The sequence below is a fragment of the Sinohyriopsis cumingii genome, chromosome 6 (genome assembly GCF_028554795.1).
Source record: "Sinohyriopsis cumingii isolate HCF-2022 chromosome 6, ASM2855479v2, whole genome shotgun sequence".
Lineage (NCBI taxonomy): Eukaryota > Metazoa > Mollusca > Bivalvia > Unionida > Unionidae > Sinohyriopsis > Sinohyriopsis cumingii.
In genome coordinates this window covers 155,479,484-155,504,885 of record NC_142966.1, presented here as the reverse complement: position 1 = coordinate 155,504,885, position 25,402 = coordinate 155,479,484, and the positions used below count along the sequence as shown (strand labels likewise).

The 25,402-nt window shown below is 34.7% G+C and overlaps 2 protein-coding genes across 3 annotated transcripts; one reads left to right on the top strand and one right to left on the bottom strand.

Annotated features, from left to right (window-relative positions):
* Positions 1–538: 538 nt before the first annotated feature.
* LOC149798326 (high mobility group protein DSP1-like) lies at positions 539–13,193 on the bottom strand. Its single transcript, XM_089963465.1, has 5 exons — positions 13,043–13,193; positions 6,642–6,803; positions 3,930–4,087; positions 3,046–3,214; positions 539–2,276 (listed from the first exon to the last, which is right to left on the bottom strand). The coding sequence occupies exons 2-5, from the start codon at positions 6,786–6,788 to the stop codon at positions 2,085–2,087; spliced, it is 666 nt and encodes a 221-aa protein (XP_089819591.1). The 5' UTR covers positions 6,789–6,803; positions 13,043–13,193; the 3' UTR covers positions 539–2,084.
* Positions 13,194–13,455: 262 nt separating this feature from the next.
* On the top strand, positions 13,456–25,162 carry LOC149798325 (histone deacetylase complex subunit SAP30L-like). Of its 2 annotated transcripts, none has more exons than XM_089963467.1 (5): positions 13,456–13,606; positions 15,871–16,046; positions 17,817–17,939; positions 19,884–19,982; positions 22,234–25,162. In XM_089963467.1, the coding sequence occupies exons 2-5, from the start codon at positions 15,876–15,878 to the stop codon at positions 22,357–22,359; spliced, it is 519 nt and encodes a 172-aa protein (XP_089819593.1). In that variant the 5' UTR covers positions 13,456–13,606; positions 15,871–15,875; the 3' UTR covers positions 22,360–25,162. The 2 variants fall into 2 exon arrangements, with proteins under 2 accessions (XP_089819593.1, XP_089819592.1); XM_089963466.1 differs by having other exon boundaries at positions 15,868–16,046.
* The last annotated feature ends 240 nt before the right edge of the window (positions 25,163–25,402 follow it).

Sequence of the window (25,402 nt, the reverse complement as noted above, 5' to 3'; positions counted from 1 at the left end):
AAATTTGCGGCACACTGAGTGCAAAATGCATTAAGTATATCGGTGTTTGATGGCTGAATGCATGGGCAATTTTTGGTATATTACAGATTAACCTTCACTTTGTGTGCAATAAATTTCTTTTTCCTTGGTGGTGAAAACATTTTCAAGATGCAGTGCTGAATAGTGTTGGTGGTGCATGCACAGAGCAAATTTCCTCTCAAAAGCATTTGTAAAACTACTACATATATATTAAAATACACTAAAATGCTTAGTACAGGGCCAACTGTACCAATCAGCTAGAGTTGTATTTATATCACAACCAGCAGTATTTTACCTTTTTGGCAACAGCCAATGTCATGACTAATGCTTAACAGGAAATCGGTTATTTTATTAAAAATGGCTATGGGAACAGAATGATTGCTATGGACCCTGTTTAGACTTGCAGGAGTTCTCACATCACTACTGTCAAAATACATCAATCCATAAAAGTCGTACAAAATGCACACAACCTTGTAGAGCTCAAAATGGAACAAAGATGAAAGAACAACATTAGTGAACATGTATTAAAACGATTTATTCTAGAGTTACAGTAACACAAGTTATTACTCGACAGACATGTCTAATGCTCTACATGTGTAACCTTCGTAACTTCTCATTAAAATCTGCTCATGTGGTGTAATCTTAATTTTAAAACCATGACAACTTTGCTTTCTGGAAATACATTTCCTTTAAACATGTTCCCTGTTCCCAACAAAGTAAACTGTTTACTTAATTTCTGAAAGGACAGGGTGCAAATTGCTTTAGAAGACCTAATATTGATCAGAGAAATTGAAGTTTATTGAAAGATGTATGCACATGGTGAGAATATTTAATGCAAACAGAAACTTCAAATGTTTATCAATACAAAGATTTAATATAGTGTACAGGATGGAAATTCTTAATATTAATAATGTAAAACGATGATATATCAAGTTTAAATCTACATTCTTTACACAGATTTGTGACCCTTTTTTAAATCAATTATAAAATTGTTATTCACTTTAACAGTTACAATGTAAACATATTTAGTACCCAACTAGCCTCCCCAAATCAGTTTGCAGAAAATCAATGGCAATATACACATCTTGCTTCACATACAAGTATTCAGAAACACAAGGTTATGAACAATGTAGCATGTAGCTGTGAAACAAAACAGGTCAATAACAGCCTACAAAGAAAAGAAAAATGTGGAATAGATGTGAATCCAAGTATTGCAACAGTTGTCAATACTGTAAAATTTCTGAATACCAGATTTGATTCCCTAACAGGCTTGATATAGCCACAAAAAAATACATCAACAGATCTAAACAATGGTTTCAAAATTGTTGAAATGATTAAGAGTTGAGTGCAGGCATTCTAAAACCAGCCAGTATTACATACATAAAATCCAGAGCATGTGCAAGATGATAAAAGGCTTGCATTAAAAATGTTCAACACAAACAGTTATCACTGTAATATATACAAATTAAACACAGGATATAGTACAACAGGGAGGACAGATGAATCATCTTGCAGGAACCCTGCAGTCAAATTAGAACTATTAGATAAAATTACATCCAAATTGAGGTCACCTGCTACGTTTTCAATGTTATGGAAAGATGCATATGCTATCCTTCGAGGGACACAAAATCCACATTGTATATATTTTTAAAAAGTCTTAATTTTTGGTGCATCCAAAATTATTATACAGCATTCCCACAAAGAGATAATAATAATGCATGCAGCTGATAATCGTAAATGTAACCTATAGTTTCTAACTCTTGTCTATATAAATGTTTAAAAATGACAAGTTACTAGTTGTCAAATGCACATCCAACAGATGCTAGTATAATTTGTTCTAAGAAATAAGGGATCTTGTGTTTAATAACTTATAATACCTACAATGATCAATTCAAAAATAGATGAAAAATGTGATGCTTTTGCTTAAAAACAAGCGAAGAAGAATGAATCAACATGAAAAATTAATTATTCTCATAACATTTAAACTTGAATGGATGTCATGAAACAAACATATTAGAGTCCCCAGTAAAATACAAGGGACAGTGAAGGTCTTGGAGCTTATATTTTCAATCATCATCTTCATCGTCGTCCTCCTCCTCCTCTTCTTCTTCTTCTTCCTCCTCCTCCTCTTCTTCTTCTTCCTCCTCTTGCACTACCACCTTCTTTGCCTTCTTCTGAGGTGATGCCCCACCAGTTTTCTTTCCAGTTGCTCCTCCTCCTCCTCCTCCACCACCACCACTCTTATATGAAGTCATTTCCTGTGATGATAAAATTAATTCATGAAACAAAAATGTTAAATGCAGATTTAAGTGCGATACAAAGAGAGCTTGTTGACATATTCCTGCAACATTCTCTAGTCCATGCCCAATTATTGCAGTCCTTATTGATAAGAGGATAAAAAATGTACCTATGGGACTCTGCTCTGTTGTCAAACAAAGAAATGCTGCTATTAGTGCCCATGCACCCACATTATGCAAAGTTAAATCAAACTGGGGCCAGAACTACATATCAGTTTCACTCGGACAAGGTGCAACTCAAACAATGCCCCAGTTTTAATCAATCCTTGTACCAAATTTGGCTCTATCCCATGGTGTCCTTCAAAAATTGTCAATGGTGGACTGGATACAAGATACAAGCTGATGAGGGCTATATTATTGGCCTCAATAAACATGATGGAATAAAATACATACAAGCTTTTGGGAATGCCACTTTATACAAATTACACGATACACTCGAGGACCTTGATGAATTTACTTCTAATGAAGCACAATGTTTAATTTCATGTTCACTGCAATGGACACATGATTTGAGATGGCAAGTACACGATATAATTAAAAGCCCATGGCAATGTGCTTAAATAAAAAGAGTTTAATATGGTACACTAGCATGCAGGACATGTTTTCTATGTTATAGCCATTACACTCTGTCTATTCCAAAAAGCGCACTCCTTCTGGATACAAAGAAATTGACATTATATACCTTATGAACTATTCTATTTGATTAGCACAACGAATTTTTTTCACCTACCTTCTCATATCTTAGCTTGTCTGCTCTTGCCATAACCTCATACTTGGATTTATCAGTGCATTTTCCCCATCTAAAGCCCAGTTCTTTTGCTACTTCAGAAACAGTCCAGTTGGGATTTGTTTTGCGCACCTTTTCTCGCTCCTCAGCAGAGAAAAAGAAGAAAGCTGACCTGAAATAACCAAGGAAAATTATTTAAAATCAATAACTGTAAAATATAACAGTAAAACACATTATCAGGGAAGCACACGACTAGTTTGCAAGTATCAATAGCTGCAAAATGTTTTTATTGTTATGCTCTGGTCCATCATACTGATGCAAAATAACAAACATGGTTAGCAAAACAAATTTTTGGGGGTGTTTTCTGCATGAAATGTGAGAAAGGGATATTCGGGCAATTCTTGTTGGAAAATATAAGGTTTTTAAAACAAGTCTGCAGAAGAGGAAAAGAATGGAAAAAAACCAGGGCTGAATGGTTAGGAATCTGTTCAGTATGTACCTGCTACCGTTCTTGATGGTTTAAAAAGTATTAATGCAATTGTTACAACTAAATCATTGATCATCAAATATCCAAATATTGCAACCACACCAGTATATCCGGTCTCCCAATAATGTTATTTTGGGTTGAACACCATTTTCTCAGTGGAATAGACTATAAATGGCCAAGATAACTGGGAAGAACCCACAAAAACAACAAACTCATGGGAAGCTACTAGGAAGCCTTCCCAATGACCCAATTTACCAAGCCAGACTCAAACCTAAACAGAAAGGTACGATGCATGTGCACTGTCCGTATAATGAAATTGTCACATTATTTTGAGCTGCGCAATAAGCATAGGTATTACAAATAATAACTGCACAATTTCAAAGTAAGAAACACTGCCTACAGAGCTCTCTTTGGTGCCCTTGGGTCCTTGGTCTTTTTCCTTTTCTTGCCACCTTCTGCACCCTTGGGAGGATCATAGGTGGACATCTCGGTCTCATATCTCTTCCTGTCTTTATCAGCCATCTCCTCAAACCTTTTCTTTTCACGATCTGACATTTGCTGTATAAAATGTAAATATAAGAACGCTGTGTAGTCCATATATTAAAATCCAGAATTAAAGCATGTATAAAAAGATGCATCTGCTTTTGCATTTCTTTTGAAGATCCATCTGCTGTAAAAAAAATCCATGATATAACATACACAACTTGCACCATAAAACACGGAGCAATTTTCTTAGAAGTATAGACTGGTCTGCTAGCTATCTTGTTAATATAATCAATATGTATAATTCAAATATGAAGAAACCCATCTTGGAAATTGGATCAATATACTCTAGCTATCCTTATGCAGCAATCATTTTAGAAAATTCTCGAGCATAAATGTTGGAAAGTGTCACGATTATGCCAAAAGTGCAATGGATTTTCACATTATGAAATGAAATACCAGTCAATGATAAAGGACAAGAGTCCCAAGTGAGATTGGCTGACAAACAATTACTGCTTCAACAACTAAATGCAACAGCAACTGCAAACCTGTGTTTAGCAGGATGAAATCTTAAAAGTAGACAGGATTTCAAGACATGTATATACTAGAAAAGGGGGTGGGGGTATTAATTCTGCAACTCTTATTTGGCCTTCTGCAAGCATTGAAATTATGTCAGGAACTATTTTGTCATATTTTCATTTCACCAGTTGTTCTTCTAATGGAAAAGTTTTATAAAAGTTTATACACATTAAAATTATTTTTCAACAATGTCTAGTGAGCTTTCTACTAACTGGCCAATAATACTGTACATTTAGCCACTTTTATATTATTATTGTTCAGGTTACAATTCAGGTGGAATTATTCATGCAATCTGTTAACTGTTTGCAATGATAAATAATTCATGGTAGACTTCTGTTCAAGTATGAATCAACAAGCTAATATACAGGGGTCACATTACCAGGCAAAGTGGGCAACTATGTTGCCTAAAAATGTAAACTTTGTTTTCTTCTGTTAGGAAAGCGAAAATAATTTCACCCTGTGATTTTTTTTATGACAGGTACATTGACTGACCATACAGTTGAGGCCAGGTTTGTTCTAGTCCTTGTTTTGTAACAAGACATCATGTAGCTTAGTTTTTATATCAATTACACTGGCAAACATTCACAGACGTGTCTAGATAGCTGATTGACCATTAACCTTTTCCTAAGTTAGCAACCTTCATTACATGATTTCCGTATATTATCCCTTGATAATAAAAACATACTAACTTTTGTTTTGAAATTTTAACAATAATATGTAAACAGCAATTTGTGCTTTAAGAACAGAAAGAGTGATCTGGTTATTGCAACCGCCTTGTACACTATTTCGTCATAAAGTTTGAAACTTTAAGGTAACCAGTAACTGGGAAATTTCTAATGGCAGACTTTTTGTAAATCATCTGGCAAATATATTCAGAAAAATATTCAATTCATTGAAAGCAAAGCCTATGTAATGTGTTATAAAACGAACTTTAAAATGTGCTGTAAGGTAAAAGTTGTTTTCTGACTTGACTCATATTTGGTAAAATATGGAAAAAGCAGATACTGTTTAACCAATGCCCAGAATTACATGAACTATGCAGACAAATGAATAAACCATAAATTGACAAACCTGTCAATGGACCGTTCTAATGAAGCGAGTGATTCAGTTGGAAAGAAGGGTTTAGTTCATATTATCAACTATAAAGGAGTCCTATATGTAATTTTACGCATTTTAGCTAATAAGTTACAGAAATGTTTATTCCGCAAAAAAGAAATTAGGATGAACAGTATCATCTGAAGACACGTGTACAGGGGTTGTTTAAAACGCATTCATAAATCTTTAAAAGTGCAATTATTGTCAACTTTTAGAAAGTATATATATAAAAAAAATTAAAAAATGGATTAAAGGCATTTTTGCTAACAATAATGTAATTCGGTTACTGAGTGAAAATTTGTTACAATGTAGTTTCTATTATTCTCGTTCAGAGTCAAATGGCCAAAAGAACTTTAATTTAATTTTCCACTTGAAAATAAAGTATGGCATAAATCCAATGTTAAATGCAAATATGAATATAGGGTACAATTCAAATATTAGAACACATGCATACACACACACATATTGCATTTCTTGCTTTGCGACCTTTTCTCCCTGTTGAACTCTCACTTCACCCTGTTCTGTCAAAAGGAGAAGTCACATTTGTAACTACACGCTCTGTTCAGGAGCAATGCAAAGATCATAGACATCTATGTGTCAAACTGAAGATGAAAGATACTGCTACCATGTGCTGGTGTGCTAATGAGTGATAAAATTTCAACTTCTTTAAGGGTTAACTGATAAGTAGCCTAAATATGAGGATTATTGTGGCCTCTTACAGACTAATCACCAGCACACTAATATGTACTAGGGATCATGATCATGCACTAATGATGAAATTAAGCTTTTGCTCAAGACAAATGTGGTTTGCAACAAATTGTGCAGTATTGAGACGATAGTAAACTTTTTTGTTGCTCAAACTCGTGTAGCAATACTTTCCAAATGCATAAATTACTCCATTTACAACATATTCATCTTCAAAAATGACCAACAACTTGTTCATGACGAAATGTACCTTCCAGGCTTCAGCACATTTCTTAGTGAACTCGGCAAAGACAACAGTCTCTCCTGGATGTTTCTTCTTGTGTTCCTCTCTGCATGTCTGCACAAAGAAAGCGTAGGAAGACATGCGTCCTCTTGGTTTTCCATCTTTCTTAGGCATGGTTAGAAAATTAAGCTGAAATGAAAGAAAATTAAGTTAAAACCTTTCAACACATTAGCAAAATTGCAAAGCAGTAACCTCACTGAATGCAACAGACAAGACAGAACTACATTGTTGACTAAATACGACGTACTTTCCACTTGCATTGCTGGTCACTTGACTAACAGATCTCCCAACTATTTGTCAATGATATCAGCCATGTGATAATAGTTAAAACCCTTTTCAAATGTATAAAAATGTCATGCAATGATTTGACATCTCTGTCATGGACAGATATTTGTAGTCATGTGACTAACAATGTGACTGGTGAGTACCAAGTCAAATTTCAAACACTAGTTTGGTCTGTTAGCTGATCAAGAAGGTAATGTTATAAAATAGCTATTTCTGTGAAAAGAACTAATTCTATATTGAATACATACCGATAAGACAAGCATCACTGAAATATGCTATGCCCGCTGCTGACAAGTGGTGATGGTTAATTCCACCTTTTGACAGGTTGCACACATGCCAAAGGTATATACATAACTTTTGTTAATGAAAGTGGCAAAAAAGGCATGATATGGACACAGTTGTAATCTACATAGTACAAATCCCTACTTCAGATCATTAAATATGTACATTTACCTTTACTAACATGGATCTGCAGATCAAAACAGACCCAACTTGCACACAATGAGTTCACAAATAGATTGCACTGTAAGGACATGACTGAATCCTAGTTTTACAATCACCTCCATAAGATTGTTACTGAAGAGCTTTTTCTAATGAAGCTGTTTGAGATTTTGTATAAATTCAGTTTATTTTCAAAATGTTAAACATGTGAAAGATCAAGATTAATCCAAGTGGTTCCCAATACAATAGCTGTATTATGTCACCGCTTTTCTTGTTTTGTTGATTAGTCTGGTTCATGTAGAGGTATTTAACATAGTACCGAGTAGGGAGTCACTGTAGCATGTTGATACACCAAACAATACAAATTCCATTTATGCTTTAGAAGAACTAAAACACAAATTTCACGTAATAAAGATTTTTAATTGCCATTAATGCTATGTCTACATTAGGTGTAATATTTTCATTAATAAAAATTTCCTTTCATATCTTTGATTTCAATGTCCTAAGAACGTCATTTGGAAAGCAAATGTTAACACATTACATTATTAAAAGTTGATAAATTTCATAATGTTTATTAAAATTTCCAGGTCATATCTACAGTTTTTGAAAAAAAATGAGCAACATCAGGGTTTCAGTTACCAATTTTGATCGAGAAGTTCAACAAATAAGAATAAATTTCTTGGGTACTTTCTGGTTTAAAAAAACTGGATCCATGCCTGACCAACGTGATAAGCAGGTTCAAGAGTTATCAGAACAAGAGTAATCAAGGGAGTGGAGTACTTGGAACATACTGAAAAATGTATATATTCAACAACAACTAATCAGCATGTCCAACCTTTTCTTGGAATGATCACAAAATCTGCAATGAGTGATGTTGTACTGAATGCAAGTGCAATACTGCATCACTCATTCTTCTTTACAAATCTGTAAGCCGTATCGAGTTGTCTTGTGACCAGTTATGCATGCATATTTAAAAAAAGACCCATATAATGCCCCTCCAAAAAGCCACATGGATCACTGCTGCTTTGTTTGAAAAAAGGTTTCAAAATAATCTGTACCAGTAGTTTGATCCCACTTTAGAAATCTGAAGATGGAACCAAAGGCATTATTATTGGACAATTGCCATGCACACCCACCCAAAGAATCTGGTTAGTAAGGATGAGAAAATGAAAGCCAGCTTCACCCTGAAGAATATACAACTTCCAGGATTCAGAAACTAGACCAGAGCATATCAGTCTTTAAAATGAATTACAGAAGAAAACTAGAGACTAACTGAAATAGGTAACAATGTACCTTTGTGGCAAATCCTGGGATGCCATTAAGCCAAGCTGCATAAAGAATGCTGGGAGAAGGAACTTGGGCAAGCATTTACTTTTACTCAGGATAACAGCTGCAATATCAGTGATGATCATTTTCCCTACTAGATTTTTCGAGAAGGATGCGTCTAAGGCCGAGAGGCATTCAGGAAGCTGATGTAGTTTTTGTATCAACAACGCAAAAATTCACGCACGCAGGAGCAGCAAATTCAAAGGTTTGCCAGTACTGCTTTAACCAAATGTCCTTATAACAGTGCATCAAAAGAACCAGAAAATAGATGTACAACAAATTCAAAGACACTGACAAGCTGCTGAGTGTTGGGAAAATGTGCATTCATGTCAGACCTGCCAGCCCTGAAGAGTCATTCTCAGTAAGGCAGTTTATTTTTTTCCGTAACATTGACCAGTTTTCAGTGTATCCCACAGGGGTGTAAAATTGGGAGGAGGGACCATTTGGTGTCAGAACTGGGGGTCAAAAATGTAGACAAATTTTCATCTCATCCATACCTTTTTCAGCTTGAAATAGATTTTGCAACTTGCACAACATACTCTGTCTCTCGTTAAACATACAAAAAAAAAACAACATGCATTGTCCATTCAAAGAATAAATTTATTGGTTCAATTTTCTTTTAGTTTAAAGTTGTACTTTTAACAGACTCCTTATTGCATCGGCAATAAACATTATGTTCAACTAAAAAAAGTTCGTGAAGTACAAAGACTTTATTTATCACTAGAACAGTTGCACAAACTCTAGTTCCAAACCATATGCAGCCCAATGGCTTGTTGCTTCTTTAAAGTTGACATAATTCATGGAAATTCTTTTCCATTCCACATGACAATGGCAATCGAATCTCCAGCCACAAGCCATTTCAAACTGGCACATGATGTTCAATAAAGGTGATCGTGTCCTTTAAAGCTTTTATTCACAAAAATCTGAATACCCCTTATTATTCTTCTGTGTTGATTATTAACACTTTGCTAGAAGCTTTTTTTCCCTTTCGAGTTAAACATGCATCGCTTTCTGGATGCCATCTTTAAACATTCTATAATCAACAGTTTGATCATGTAGATGCTTGGCATGAACAAATAGGTGCAGCTTAAAGTGTCTGGGGTGCAGCTTTAAAGTTAGTATGGTGCACTGACTAATTTGACTAATTCTAAGATAAACCCAGATCCAAATAAAACATGGATGAACCAATTATCCGGATTTTTTGGCAATGATGACTTATCAGTAGTTTTTTCTAGTAAGTCTGTATTCAAGGGTAATTTTCATAACACGGAAAAATCATAATAGTTGGCAGGTTTGCAATATGAGTGTCAAGATTGGCGGGTGTGTACACATTAATACTCCATGCTAGACATTAGACATGTGTATAGAAACAGTACACACGTGTATGTGTAATGTGTGGTTCTCTAAAATAAAAGAAAAATATTATATACATAATCTGTTTTCACTACAGGTGTATCTCCTCACATGATAAGCATTGATTTAAAATGGTAACTGTGCCAATCAAGCATGCATTTTTGCACCTGCTTTTATCACACACATATGCAAATTTGTTGGTACAGGCATCATTTTCATGATCTAGCTGACCTGGTTGCTTATAACAGTACTGCTTAAAACATGGTCAGGTTCTAAGGCCCCAAACTAGTGTTATAGTAGGATTACACAATGAAAAAGCTAGTGTGGAATTCCTCAAGTGCTGTAAGCAGGATTTACAAATTTAAACATTTCAGGTTTCCTTATCATTTTTCATTCTGTATTTTTAACCTTTTACCTCAGTGTATGGCATTTTAGCCCTCCGATACACATGAAACAAAGTTACCCAGTGCAGTGCGCTATAAATAGAACACCTGTTACTTATTCGACTCCATACAAATAGACCTGCCTGTTGACTGTTAAGCAGTGTAGTGTGTTACATTTAACAGCAATTTTAACCATTTTAAATTTTTTGATACACATCTATTAGGTGTGGAAAAATTTAAGAATAAAATCCAATCGTTATAGCTGTGTAATTATTTTTCATGTAAGAATTTTTTATGTGCTTTAAAATCCTGAGAGAACTTGTTCACCATAAAGTCAGTGAAGCCATGTGACCAACCGTAGCTGCCATCTCATACTTGAAATGTACAAGTTCTTTGTCTGCGTCTACATCACCGAGTCATCTGAATTTGATAATTTATAACAACTAATTGCTACCTAAATCAATATCAGCCTTTACCGAAGTTACTGAAGCTTTCATAGTTGTTATTCTAATTGTGAAAAGTATTGAACAAAATCCACGACCTCCATTTTGGAGAATACGACCCAGTTACTTTAAATAGCAGATTTTGACCATAGTATAAGTAGCGATCATGTGATATGATGTAACTGTCATTCACAGCAATAAATGAGGTATCTAATAGGGGGTTCCTGTAGGTGGCACTATGAAAACCCGCTAAAAATGACATGTTTAGAGCAGATGTCAAAAGGCGCTTCCATAAGGTAAAGGAATAATGTTCAAGCTAGCTAAGTTCAAAACAAGTTTTACTATTGACCATCTTTCTTAAGACCTAATACGTTTCTGGTACATTTCTTGTTCAATCAAGCAAGAATGAAATTTCTGGACATGTAAATCTTCTGCAATTACTTGTCCAGAAAAATGGGTGGAGACAACTTGATCAACTCCACAGAATATCAGCATACAAACCCATGGTAACGGTGGTATTATTAGGAATTTACCCAGCAACTCGGTCACTAGCAACTGCTTATATTCAGTAAATCAGTGTTTATGAAGCCCAAAAATACCACCACCCCCTTTGTGTCAAACCAATGTACTTGTAAAAATTAATGAACACATCAACATTAGCAAAAAATGTTTCAGTTCAACTCCTTGGCCTCTTGAATTTGTAGATTCCACTATTCAAAATGTCATTCACTGAGACAGCATTGTAGCTAACAAATGCAATGGTTCAGCATACAAAATTTAAGTCATGAAAAAAAAGTATTTTGTAATTTATGAATTGAAATTGCAACCGTGCTTAGTTTCAACATTATTTTTTTAGACATTATAATCAACTAAGCTTCTTTGATGGAAAAATGATCTTAAACTGAAACTCTTCTTAGCCTAATTTAAAAAATGTAATAAAAAAAACCAAAGTAAAATTTTTAATTACTGTGACCTATTCCACACAGATGTTCTAATTACATTTCAATAACTTCCTACTGGTACATTCTTTTCAAAATATGAAACTAATTAGTATTTTTTTAAATCTCAAATTTGTTCCAATTTAATTTTTTAAAGAATATTTTTTAATGTTTCAACAATTTTCCTTTTATCCTAAACAAATTCAAATATTATACTTTTATTAGAATAATCTTTATCAAGAACAAGTTTAATTTTCATCTCATATCCATGAAGAGTGAAGCCATTTTACCTCATTTCTTGCAAGTCGCTATTATTTGCATAAATTTGCAGCCTTCCAACAACAACCCGCCATTACTATATTCGCCGGTTCAAACATATTTTAAAAAGACAAAGGAAATCGATAAAATTACCAATGTTCAAAATAAATCAGATTTTCGACCCTAATTCGTGTCTTATATACTGTGGTACTATAACGTGCATTCCACCCATCAAAATCCCCATACCACTGTATTACATGGAATCTATGCATTTTTCAACAAGACGATATGGCCGCTGATCGACACGAAACAACGACCTCAAAATTCACCCCTGAATGTCAAATACCAACCCCATGAATTAAAGTCCCCTTAAAAATCATCCCTCTTTTACCGACAGTAAGGATATTTCACAATAAACTGGGTACAATATAAATCTTTGTTACTTTTCACACCCACTGTACAACTCTATGTTATATAGAGATCGCATAGAGTAAAGGCTTCAACGTTGAATCCATTGCAAACGGCTATGCTACAGCATTGGACTATGGCAGTACATTGAATCTATGTACAACAAAGGCGGCCTATTTTCATCGGCTCGTTCGTATCATCATAAGAAAATTACAAACAAAATATTAACAGTAATACTTTTTCAACGTCAATAAAAATCTAAAAAACGTGACAGAAATAAATGTTAATCAAAACTTACAACATAAAGGGAAAAAAATTGGATCGCCCAAGTCGGCCAATGATAAAGAATATGGCGCTGATAGCCTGTTTGTTTCGACCTACTTTGATCAGTTAAATCTGCTAAATACAATTTGCAGAAAAGATATTACACTATGCAAATAAAAGAAAGATGTATATTCTATTAAAATCCTAATTTCATCGTTATCATAAAATGTACGAAAAATGTGAAATATTTTCAAAACAGGTCTACTCACCACTCAACGTAGAAAGCAAAGGGAATATGCAAGCCCACGCTAACGCTACCAACGACAGTACAAGGAACTTAGGCGGGAATAGAGAGAGTTGATTGGATAGATTTCAGATAAACCGCATAAACTATCCAATCAAATAACAGCAATAGAGTGACGCACTTGCATAATTTGAGCAATAATACTGTCTTTACTGTGATTCGTCATTAGTAGGCACGTGGAAGTAGCACTTGTTTAACATTAGAAAAATACGGACCGTCTTTAATTTTAGTTATTAATTTTTGCATTAGAACATTTGCTTATATCAATTTCACACAGATTTGATTGGCTCTATACTTCATACGCTCGATCTTATATATTATTGTTTACTAGCTCTAGGGGGCGGAGCATAGTATCCTTATATGGTAATTAACGTCATTTGACCTTTGACCTAACATGCTGAAAATTGCAAGCCGCCATTTATTTTCGTTTCGATTTTAAATTACGCTCGCGCGAGTAAGATTTGCAAATATTGTGGTGTACATCAACATTGCTCGTAGACTAGAGGTTAAGGTCACGTCAGCTTGTCCGGTAAGATAGTTTTGTTTCCTGACTTCATGTATTTATTGAGTCATTTAAGACCAGATCAATGATGAACGAAGAGAATGGATCGTGAAGATAACTTGTTCGTAGGTTAACTTAATGTCATCATTTAAGGAACAGTAATCTCATGAGGGAGAAAGGGTGAATAATAAAAGTCCAGTTCAATAATTATACATGCAGCATCCACAGGTGCTTGACGCGTGCTTGATGTTGAGGTAAAAAAAAAAAACAATCTGATGGAAAATAAATCGTACAGTGACAAAAATACTATATCCATGCCCCGTTCTGACATAGGACCCTCTCTGTCATACTATATAACTTATAAGAGAGAAGGTACGTAACTTCATAATACTTGGTTCCACCCATGACCCTCGATTTCCTTCTGCTATTTCCGTCTTTAAAGGCACACGACCATACTCTAAGTTGTTTTACTCCTGAGATATTTTTCTATTCATCAAGCCATCATTGACTTTATGCGTTGTCCCAAACTGAAGTTACGGGCTCCAAAACGTGCGATTTGTGACTGCTGAGACAAGTCCGAGCTCATGTGACAACCCGTGAAAAGAGCTACATGTACCATGTTTGCAACTCTACACTACATCCCTGGTGTCAGGATAATGTGACTGGATGGGACATCATGTTACATATATGCAGCATGATGCCCGTGTGCTAAACTTTAAACTGCCACACTGCAAACATGTTAGCAATGTGACTGAAAAAATTGTGAAAGCTACGTTAAAAAATCCAAATCACACACGCACAGACATTTTAGGGCCAGTAACTCGATCATGATCTGTGCACATTTTACCTTGCTGAGGTATTTTAAACAGCTTGAAATCATTAGATGACTTACCCAACCCTATTTTGCCACTACCCTAAATTGGCATCAGATAGAACCTCCCAACATCAGGAGGCCTTTTCAGCATTAAAAGAGCAACAACAAAATTTGTTCTCATGACCCTTCACAACATGAGCTTGGGAACCAGTGATGTAAATGTGTATTTCCTGTTGGGTTGCAGAATAGAAAAAGGCGAAATGATAATAAATGAAATGATAGCAGTCAGAGAACTGAACTATCAAGATTTGTAAGCATTTATGATATTTCTTGAATATGGCAAGTAACAATGTAGTTGCAATGTAGTGAATTTAATATTTCATAAGAAGTGAATGTTGACTGTGCAGGCAGCTTGAGTGCCATGATCCTTTCAGCAGATTGGCTAGGAAGAGAACTTTTTTGTTGTACTGTAAAAGGTGCCATTCTCTAGGAAATAAGAAAAAGAGGGATAAAAGGGTACATTATACATACATGCCAAAATATATTCATCTGAAAGTCTTTTAATGTGGCCTGACAATAACTATTTGTCGCATTGCTAATAAATACCATGTTGTTTGCACAATAGTATACCATATTAAAATTGTAAAATGCACAAAGTAGGGTTAAGCTGTTTTTATTCTCGTACCTTACATTACGATCGAGGGTATTGCTTTATGTTAAAGTTTCTTGGTTCACAGTAAAATGTTCCCAATGGGGACATAATTTTGTAACATTAACATGATTGACATGTTGAAGGTTTTTTTGGTCTACCAGAAACTTTTTTGTTTGGGGGCTGCAAAGCAAGAATTCTTAAGGACAATCCTGGATAGTGTCTATAAAATAAAAAAGGTCTTTCTTACTAATGATTTTTACTAATCTTCATGCTGCATCTACATACCATTTATCATAACACTAGAGGCAGTAGTGACTATGTAACTGAGCTAAACATAAGGGTTTCTGTATGTCACTGCTTGGAAATAAAGGTCAATGTGACCAAGTTTTTACTATCACTCTTTATGTTACATATTTTATCCAAGTTAATCGCTCAGCAAACAATACTACAAGAAGAAAAAAAACTTTTTAAAACCCAAATCTATAACTTGAGAGACTGAGCCTATGAAAGGCAAATATTGTTCACTAAACCATGCAGCAAGGTCACAGTGATCCAGTTTTCACAGGTTGCTTTAGTACTGCTCATGAAACATTTGCAAACCATGTTATGTGACTCTACAAACAAAAGTACGTTAGACAATTAAGTGTATACAAACCTAACCTCATTGTTGATGTTGGTTGACAGATGAACAGACTGCTTTTCATTCTGGACTAAGATCATCAGATTTTAAAACTGGAACAACAGGGCCATATACATGTATGTTTATATAGACTAATGTGGAACTTTATTAATACTTCATAATCTGATATGTATTTCATTTAGCAGGAGTCATGAATGGATTTAGCACGGAGGAGGATAGTAGAAGTGGAGGACATGATCAAATTTGCTGTCTCATCGAAAGTGGAGATAGGTGCACTCGTCCTGCAGGAAATGCCAGCTACAGCAAGAGAATACAGAAGACTGTTCAACAAAGAAAATTGCGTCTTACACGGGATGACAGTGTAAGTTCAGTATATTGTAATATACACCAAACTATATATAGTATAACAGGTCTTAATAGATTTCAAAAGTAAAGAGTCATTTGACCTTTGACCCCGCAATCTCAAGAGTCAAAATGAAATCTCAAGAGTCAACAATGACATATTAGTAGTCATTCGTTTTTGAGAGTCATGAGCATATAACTGGGATTGTTTCTTACAATTTCTAGTTGTACATGACAGTATATTTCATATAGTAAACAGAAATGGATTATTTTTTACTTTAACATATATTTAACTTCTCAACATATCTTGTTACCCTTTTACATATCCCGTTTTTAACTCCTGAAATCATTTTAAATGCAGAAATATGCCTATACAACTACAAAAGTTATATAGGAATCAGATACATCATTTCTGTATCATAACTTATTCAGTCTGACCACAGGGTTACATCTAGGACGTGCGATCGTGCAAATCCTCACAGATTTTAGATTTCCTGCAAGATTTTTAAATCCTTTGCAGGCAAAATTACACAGAAAATTACAAGTGTGTGCATTTTTTGTAAAGAATGCATTATTTATTTATTTTTTAATATTTGCTGTAAAATTCCCAGTTGTCACTCTCAGCGAATATGTTGTATAGTTGTAAATACATCATGTATTTCTGTGTCACATGCTCAATTCTGATTGGCTAATAAGAAAGGTCAGAAGAGCACTTTGGAAACAGAGGCTGGTTTGGCGGGACAAAGTGTTAAATGGCAAAATCCGTTAAAATTCTTGACACTTTTTCATTATTTTAGCAGTAACGCATCTAATAACAGTCACGATGCAGAAGTTTCTGACAATAGGCACAACTACAGCAAACAAACACTTCCTCAGGTTAATCCCGTATCGGACGATGCTAGTGATGATGTGCTTAAAGATGGCAGCGATGAAACTAAGGGTCCATCATTCAGATGTGAAAATCATACGTATTTTCATGAAATTCTTCCATTATTCTGTAAATTAATCCATTTTCTTCAAATGGAGACAGTGGCCATATATTTTACCCCATAATTTTCATTTCTTGAATAGACCATGCATGGCTGCCTTCCACGCATGTCTAAGAAGTGTAAAGGTTGTTTGTCTTCCTATTGAAATTGTTTTTTTAAACCTATGACTGCCATTTTCTGACTGTATGTTGTAAACGGACACTTTAGACCATGATGTAACGATGGTACATTGAAAAAAAATTGTACTCTTGTGGCTGTAGGTACTTCACATTGTGTATATTTTATGATAATTTATGCGTCCAAAATTGGGAGAAAGAGAGTGAACCGTTCAAAAAATTTATGTTTTTATCTCTGGCTCAGATACAGAGGATACAATAAGGTGCAAGCTGGGCATTTTTAGCTTGAAGGATTATTGGTCCACCTTGTCTATCACATAGTGTGCAGTCTCTTTGACCAGAGTTTGTATTATTAATTACAGTAACAGAGTAAATGGTCTTTCTAAATTTAGTATCAAAATGAAGATCCTGTGGTAAATTATTATGCATAAGGGAGGCAACTCTGGGTAGTTATCTCCCTTGGATAATGTGCTGTTTGTAGAAATGTGCTTATGAAAGGAAATCACTCCAGTAAATTTTCAGTTGTTAATATATATATAATGAAATAAAAAATTAACAGTTTTATTTGATTAATTATAACTGTTTTCACACTAGTTAACAGGACCATGGATAGCAATATTCTGGAGTTATTTTCTTCGTCTGAGTATAACTTCAGATTCTTATGCCAGTTGTGCTCTTTTGTAGGTAAATCACATTTATATATGTGACCATCACAAGAACATGATCCAGAGTGTACGAATAAAACGTAAGCGTAAAGACAGTGAAGATGGAAGTGGATCCCCAGATGGAGAGGAGGAAATGCCAGAGGTAAAATGATTTTAAAGAAATTAAATTTACCATTAAACTAGAAAAGAAAACCATCACAAATATATGCAATTTTTGTTTCACTGTTCCGATCCTCTCCTGCATTCAGGATTCAAAATCTTGTTTTCATCTACAAATCCCTCAGATACATACCAAATATGGTCAGCTGACCATGGTTGGTGTATATGTGGAGCTCATGTTGCAATTTACAGGGAAGAATCTTTGCATATGAACTTATGACCTTTGAACACCTCTTTCTGTGGGGGGTGTATCCAAGATCCAAAACCCTGTACTCCTCTTCATATGTCACCAGATCCAGTTCAGTAGTCTTTACTTGGTGTTAAAGGTCTCATTTAGGAAACAGCCCATTTTTTAAGTTTTCTTCTCTCTTTTAATATGCAAAACGTAACATATTTTGCATACAAATACCAGTCCACCATCAACAGTGGCATCCATTACGAAATTTAGAACAACTCTTGAAGGACTTTTTTAAAAAAAACTGCATTACAGATTTTAAATTTTAACCAAGTTTACGGAAAAGCTTCCAACATGATATATTTTTAATCTGAAAAAAGTGTGCTGATATGCCATCAAATATAGCTACCATTTCTAAAAATTAAAAAGATCTTTAAATATTTCACAAAACAGAATTTGACCAAATTTGTAAGAAAGTAACCTTGCATGAAGGACAGTCAACTTTATACAACAGGTGGTAATTCATCAAATAAGGCTGCCATGATTAAAAAATATTTAAAGTACTTCTTAGAAACTGCCAAACAGAACTTATCAAATTTGACAGAAAGAATCCTGGCGTAAGGGCCTTTCAGTATTCCACAAATGATGCTGATGTGCTTTTAGATATAGATGAAATATCGATGTTTGTGGATAGATTACACTTTTGGTCTTGGTGTATACATTCAGATCATTGGAAAATTGCTGTGCCAAAAAGCAGACATAGTTATCTTGATTTGACAGTAGGGCATTTCATGAATGTTTGTATCATTCTGTACATTCAGCTGCTGTCAAGTGTCATAGATCATCATTCAGTGTCTCACCAATTGTACGCTGATGACACCCAAATATACAAATCTAGCCACCCAACTGAAGTTGATGCTACCATCCGAGATTGGACTGTTGTAACTCAATTCTGTCTGGTTCATCTCAATATCTACTCCAGAAACTTCAAAAAGTTCAAAACACAGCTGCTCGGATCATACTTAGAGTACCACGATCAGAGCATGCCTCCCCACTGCTCTGTACCCTATACTGGCTATCCATTTGATCCAGAATCAAAACAAAATTTGTTGTCTGTGCTACGTTTCACTGTCGGACTCTAGTCCAACATACCTATCCGATCTCACCCATGTGTACACACCAGCCAAAATACTTAGCGCTCCTCTTCTGACAATCATATACTAATTATTCCCACTATGAAAACAAAGTCATATGGACAGCATTCTTTTGCATACCAAGGCCCAACAATGTGGAATGAATTGCCCAATGGACTTAGACACAATGACACAGTGATCACATTCAAGAGGGCTCTCAAAACTCACTTATTTCGACTGCAAGAACAAACTTAAAGATCTAATAATGTTTCCTACCTGAAATATTCTCAGCATGTTTTTTATTTTTTAATGTTTTTTCTAATTTCATGGTGTTTGTTTTTGTAATAATATTATTATATGATTTTTTATCTTATAGGTGTTGTCTAATGTTGTAAAGTGCTTAGAGCTTCTAAAGATTAGGCACTATACAAAGTCCTCATTATTATTATTATTATCAAATGAATTTGTAGTTATTTGACAACTTTCACTATTTATATGACTGATTTTGTTGTTGATAACTTATTTATCTAGGGAAAACACATCATGCACAAATGAACGAAACTTTATTGATGTTCTTAGAAGTATAAACTTGTGACAACTTGTTTTTGTTTTTTTGCAGATTGATTTCTTCCAGATGCCTGTCAACACACTGAGGCGCTACAAACGACATTTCAAACTGCCTGCCCGACCAGGCATGAATAAGGCACAGCTGGCAGATGTAAGTCTTTATTATTATTATACCCAACCTTAAGTAAACTGACAGTGTATAATACTTACTATGTTTGTCAGTCAGTTGTCTGCCCTTTCATCCTCCCTGTTCTGGCTATAAATGTGAAAACACCTTCAAAGACCAAATTTACATTGAGGGTGCATCTTGGGATAAAGTAGTGCTACAGATTTGGACTGGGTTACTGTGATCAGCCTTTTAGGGTTTGTTCAGGATGGTTTAAAAATTGTGCTCAAATTCCAATACCATTTCTTCAGTTGCTACTGGCTGCTCCAGTGGCCTACAGGTTAGAGCATCTGCCTCAGATGCAAGAGGTCATGTATTCGATACCTGGCTGAGTCATACCAAACACTTGTAAAAATGGTACTAACAGCTGCCTTGTTTACACTCAGCATTAAGAGTTTATTGTTAGGGCAGATCAGCCTGGTGTCAAGATAATGTGACTGGGTGGGACATGATTCTGCATGTCCACAGCATGATGCTCCAGTGCTAGACATTACTGTAAAGTGCCACATTGCATACATCGTAGTGATGTGATTGAAAAATTGTTAAAGCTACATTGAAAATACATATCACACACACAAATCAGTACAGAAGAATGAAAAGGAATAATCCGATTGTTGGTGGGGGGGCGGAGCTGGAATGGCAACAGTTAAGTTTATTGGACATCATACGTTGAATTGAGTATGTGTCCTGGCAGGAGAGATAATTGATGTTGCCAAATGAAATTTAAAAAAAAAAATAATAAGGATGTCAATAAGTTCATTAGTCATCCATGCGTGTTGAAGTGATCTTGCAATTGATTGACTGAACTTGTTACCATTACTGGAGGCCATACTTTTGGTCTGATTTAGATCACATTTGGAACATATGTTTATATCATTGAGATTTTAGACAGGATTAATTATGAGTGAAATAAACTTATTTTAATGAGTTGCTTTTTGCGTCAGATTGACTTGTTATATCTCTCAAATTTCTGGTTTAAATTTTGATGAAACTTGGAACATGGTCTATTATCATCGCAATCTCAGATAAGAGTTGAGATCCATGTATATTATTGCTGTGATCTTGTGCGCATTAGACTGTGCTTGTTGCCATTCTCCATTTTTATGATCTGGTTTTGATCAATGGCCTTGTATCATTGAGCTTTATTTTGACTTGAATAATGAGCAATATCCACTCATAATAATGTTGTAATCATCATATTGGTTTGGCTTGCTTCCACACTATCTGATTTTGATCACAGTTTGGAATATGGGCTTCTATTGTCATGACCTTGAACAAAGTTTGATAATGAGCTAGGTCCACACACATGAAGTGAGCTTGCAGATGTTGGGCTGAACTTGTCCATTTTTGAAACAAAAGCTTATATCATAAGAGTATCAGATCATTAATGAGTGAGATCCAAATGTACAGGGATATCTAGCATTTAATAAGCTTCTTGCCACTCTAGAGGCCTTATTTCTGGTCTGATTTTGCTAACAGTGGGAAAATGAGCTTATGTCATGATCTTGAACAAGTTGAGTGAGATCCATGCATAAGAATGCTGAATGACTAAGCCGGTCAACACTCTAGTGTCTCATTTCTTGGTTAGACTGTTCAGTGTTGTTAAATGGTCTTGTGTCATCAAGATGTTGGATGAATTTGATCATGCAAAAATTTATGCATATTTATGAGGTAATTTTGGACTTGGCTGGCTGAGTTTGATACCACCAGAGTCCAAATTAGCTTGGATTTTTCTCAGACTTGGTAAATAAACTTTATCATCATGGTCTTAAATAGGTTTTATAACAAACTAAGCTCTGTCGATATTAATGAGGTGATCTTGAATCTGATTTTTTTTTAGCTTGTTACCCTGACACCCAGAGACTATACTTCTCGTTCATTTCAGATAAAACACGATAAATAGGTTTATATCATCAAGATCTTGGATAATTATGAGCTGGAGTGCTTTATAAATTTGCCTTTATCTTTTTAAATAATTTTTTCTGACTTTAGTAAATTAGGTATTAGGTAATATCAAATAGTATGTTTGCTAGATAGTTTACATAGGATTATGTTCTTACAGTACTATATAGCCTTGTTTTTGTAATGGTAAACTGTTACAGTTTGTAAGATTGGTAAATGATATCAGGCCCACTTGGTTCTCTTGTTCTACTACATGAACAGTTTTCATATATATAGTGAAAATACATATTAGACCCTTTTTTTCTCATGTTATACATGAATGATTTCATTTCAGACTGTTGCAAGACATTTCAAGACGATTCCTGTGGTTGAAAAAGAGGCTTTGACATTCTTTATCTACATGGCAAAAAATTTCAAGTCAAGATTTGATCAGAAGCACATAGACTCTATGACAAGCTGAAACAGTGGGAGCCTTTTTGTTTCTCGTCTGTGATGTATGAGAGGATTTGTAAAAATTAATGGGAGCTGTGGAGGGCAACATGAATGTATCCAGGGTCATCATTGGTTGGTGTGGCAAATCTGATGGGCTTGTGATAGTTGATCCAGTTTTCTATGACAGCTTGGTATAATTGTCAGTATTGTTCAGCATACTAGAGCTTAAATTAAGGATTCTGGGGAAAGGTGGTGGGGGTGCAAAACCTGAGATAAGGTAGGATGGGTTTGCAGACCCTAGAAGCTACTCATGTAAAGAGAAAAACTTGTTGCTTGAAGGTTTACCCCTTACCTCAATATGCTCGTGTTTATATAAAGCAAGGGTATAAAACAGACCCGCTAACCCTTGTGGTTTTGTCATAAGTCTTATGGAAATGACCCTTAAAATATGGACTTACAGAATAAGAGCACAGATTATGAATATACGATTGCAGTAAAATCCAGATACATGCTTAACTCTGATCTGGGTTTTACATTAGATTTGGTGGAGTTGCACAGGGAACCAGAACTACTTAATAGGAGTACCTCAGACATTTTTAACTTCACATATTTTGTGATGCTTATTTGAAAATGGCATCAAGCAATACATTTTCAGAATGAAACGTACTGAATAGTTTAGTATTCAGCACAGAAGAATAAAAGGAAATATTGAGACTCTTTGGGGTCAAAATGGATAACAATGCATTGATTTGAGTATGGCACATGGCAGATAAAATGATTGATGTGGCCATAGGCCATGCCCATGTGAAGTTTCATTTTTTTTTAAGGATTACTTCAAGTTAAGAGTTGACAAGAAGCCATTGAGCTCCAAAGGGTTTGGAACTGCAGTTTGTGAAACTGTACTGAAGGTAATTAAGGTTCAGATAACTTTTTTAAAAATTAGGTCTAGTTGAACACAATGTTTACCATCACTGCATCAGTCTTGAATCACACTTATGGGCTTTTAAATAGATGTTTTCCACTTGACCATAGTACTAAATGATAAATTCTTACACCATACTGAAAACTAGTCTAACTTAAGGTGGAAAAAGATTGCCTTGGTCATGTTAGGGTTGGCAGGTCTGTGTAAATTACAGGATTTAGTAGTCTCTCATCCTTGAATATTTAATTGCATTTGCATATGTAGATGAATCTGCTAGCATTTTATGTTATTCTTGCCCAGTATACTTTACACTTTTGCTTAAAAACTTGCACATCATCTTGGCTCCACACACACAAACATTCACATTTACTGCCTACAGTATGTCATCAGGTTTTGAATGCATGGGGAAAAATAATAAGTTCTATTTTTTTCTTCTTCTTTCTTTTGATATAGATAAATTTAGTATTCTGTTAAAAATGTAGAGAAACCAACCTATATATGTATAGTATTTATTCTTTTGACATCATCCTAGGAATCTTGATCTTATTTTTAATGTATATGTCAGAGCAGAAACCTAGCCACAATGTTTCCCAAATTGTTTCTGATGATCCATATTGATTGACCCTGGCATAGATAGATGTAAAAGCTTTATACATGTACATGGTAATGTCATGAGGTCTAACTTTGTACTGCAATATTTCCGTAAGTCCAGTCAAATATGGCCACCATTTCTGAAAATGGTCGATTCATTTAAACAGTTTCTCAAAAGAATAAATGGAATTGGATCAAATTAGACAGCGTTCTGGATGGAAGACCGATCAAATTTGTACCAATGATGCCTGTCTGCCTTCAGATAAGGTCACAGTTTATTAAAAATATACAACCTTCCCCCAAAAATGAATAGAATTTGATCATATTTGACAGAAAGTATTACCGAATGAAGACCTTTACAATTTTTACAAATAATGCCAATCTGCCAACAAAAATGTGGCTGCAGTTACTAAAATTGAAAAACTTTTAAAGTAGTTTTAAGTTTTTAACAGATACGATTTAAGCATTGATAAAAGTAGTAACCTGGACTCATTTGTCAAAACTCGTAAGTTATCCTATAACTCAGACAAATCCTAACTCCCATTTATCCTTTAATTCAGACTCATTTGTCCAAATTCTCCATTAACTCAGACTCGATCATCCAAACTCTTAGTTATTTATTAACTCAAACTCATTTGTCCAAACAACCATTTATCCATCAACTCAGATTTTTTTTCGTCCATACTCTTATTTCTCCATTAACCCCAACTCATTTGTCCTAACTTTTATAAATCCTTTAACCAGACTTATTCATCTAAAACTCCCATTTATCCTTTACCATTTTTCATGGACCCGGAGAAGATTGGATATATGTGTAAGATTTTCCTGTTAAAAGTTGTTGGAGTTAGTAATGTTTGAGTATATTTTGTACTGTTAATTAACTACTTGGCATCAATAACACTGGTGTTAAGCTATTTTCTACAGAGGAGTAAAAATTTTGTCCACAGACAGTTGGTGCTACATGAGAATGCAGAGTTTATAGTTGGGTTTTTTAGATCATGATTTCTTTTGTCATTGCTTGAAACGAACCTCTATTTTGAATCATTAATGACATATCAGGCCACATGCATGAGCATTGGACTGTGTGCATGTCTGTCATCTACTTGCAGTTACATGTTAATAGGTTTCTGTCATATGGGCCTGTCTGTTGTCTACTTACTGGCATATGTCAGTATAGTTATATATATATAATTGATTTGAATATAAATGCATTTTCATATGCAAAGTACATATATATTTAGCACCAGGAGTGCTATTTGAATCTGTAATAGATTTCAGCACAAATACATGTAGGGTCAATAAATGATTTATTGAGGCATGAATTGTTTGTCTTTTATGTCATCTTACCTTTAAAATCTACCCAAGTCCTTTCAGAATAATCAGTTGTATTTTCTTAATGGGTTTTGATTTCAGAATTTTTCATTTTTATTCTCTATATTTTATATGTTGGTTATTTTAATTGTATTGAATAATATCAAAGAAATGTTAAAATATTTTGTATTTGTCTTAATTGCCTGCTTGTGTGAGAGAAATCCATCCTCCAATCATGGTCATACAT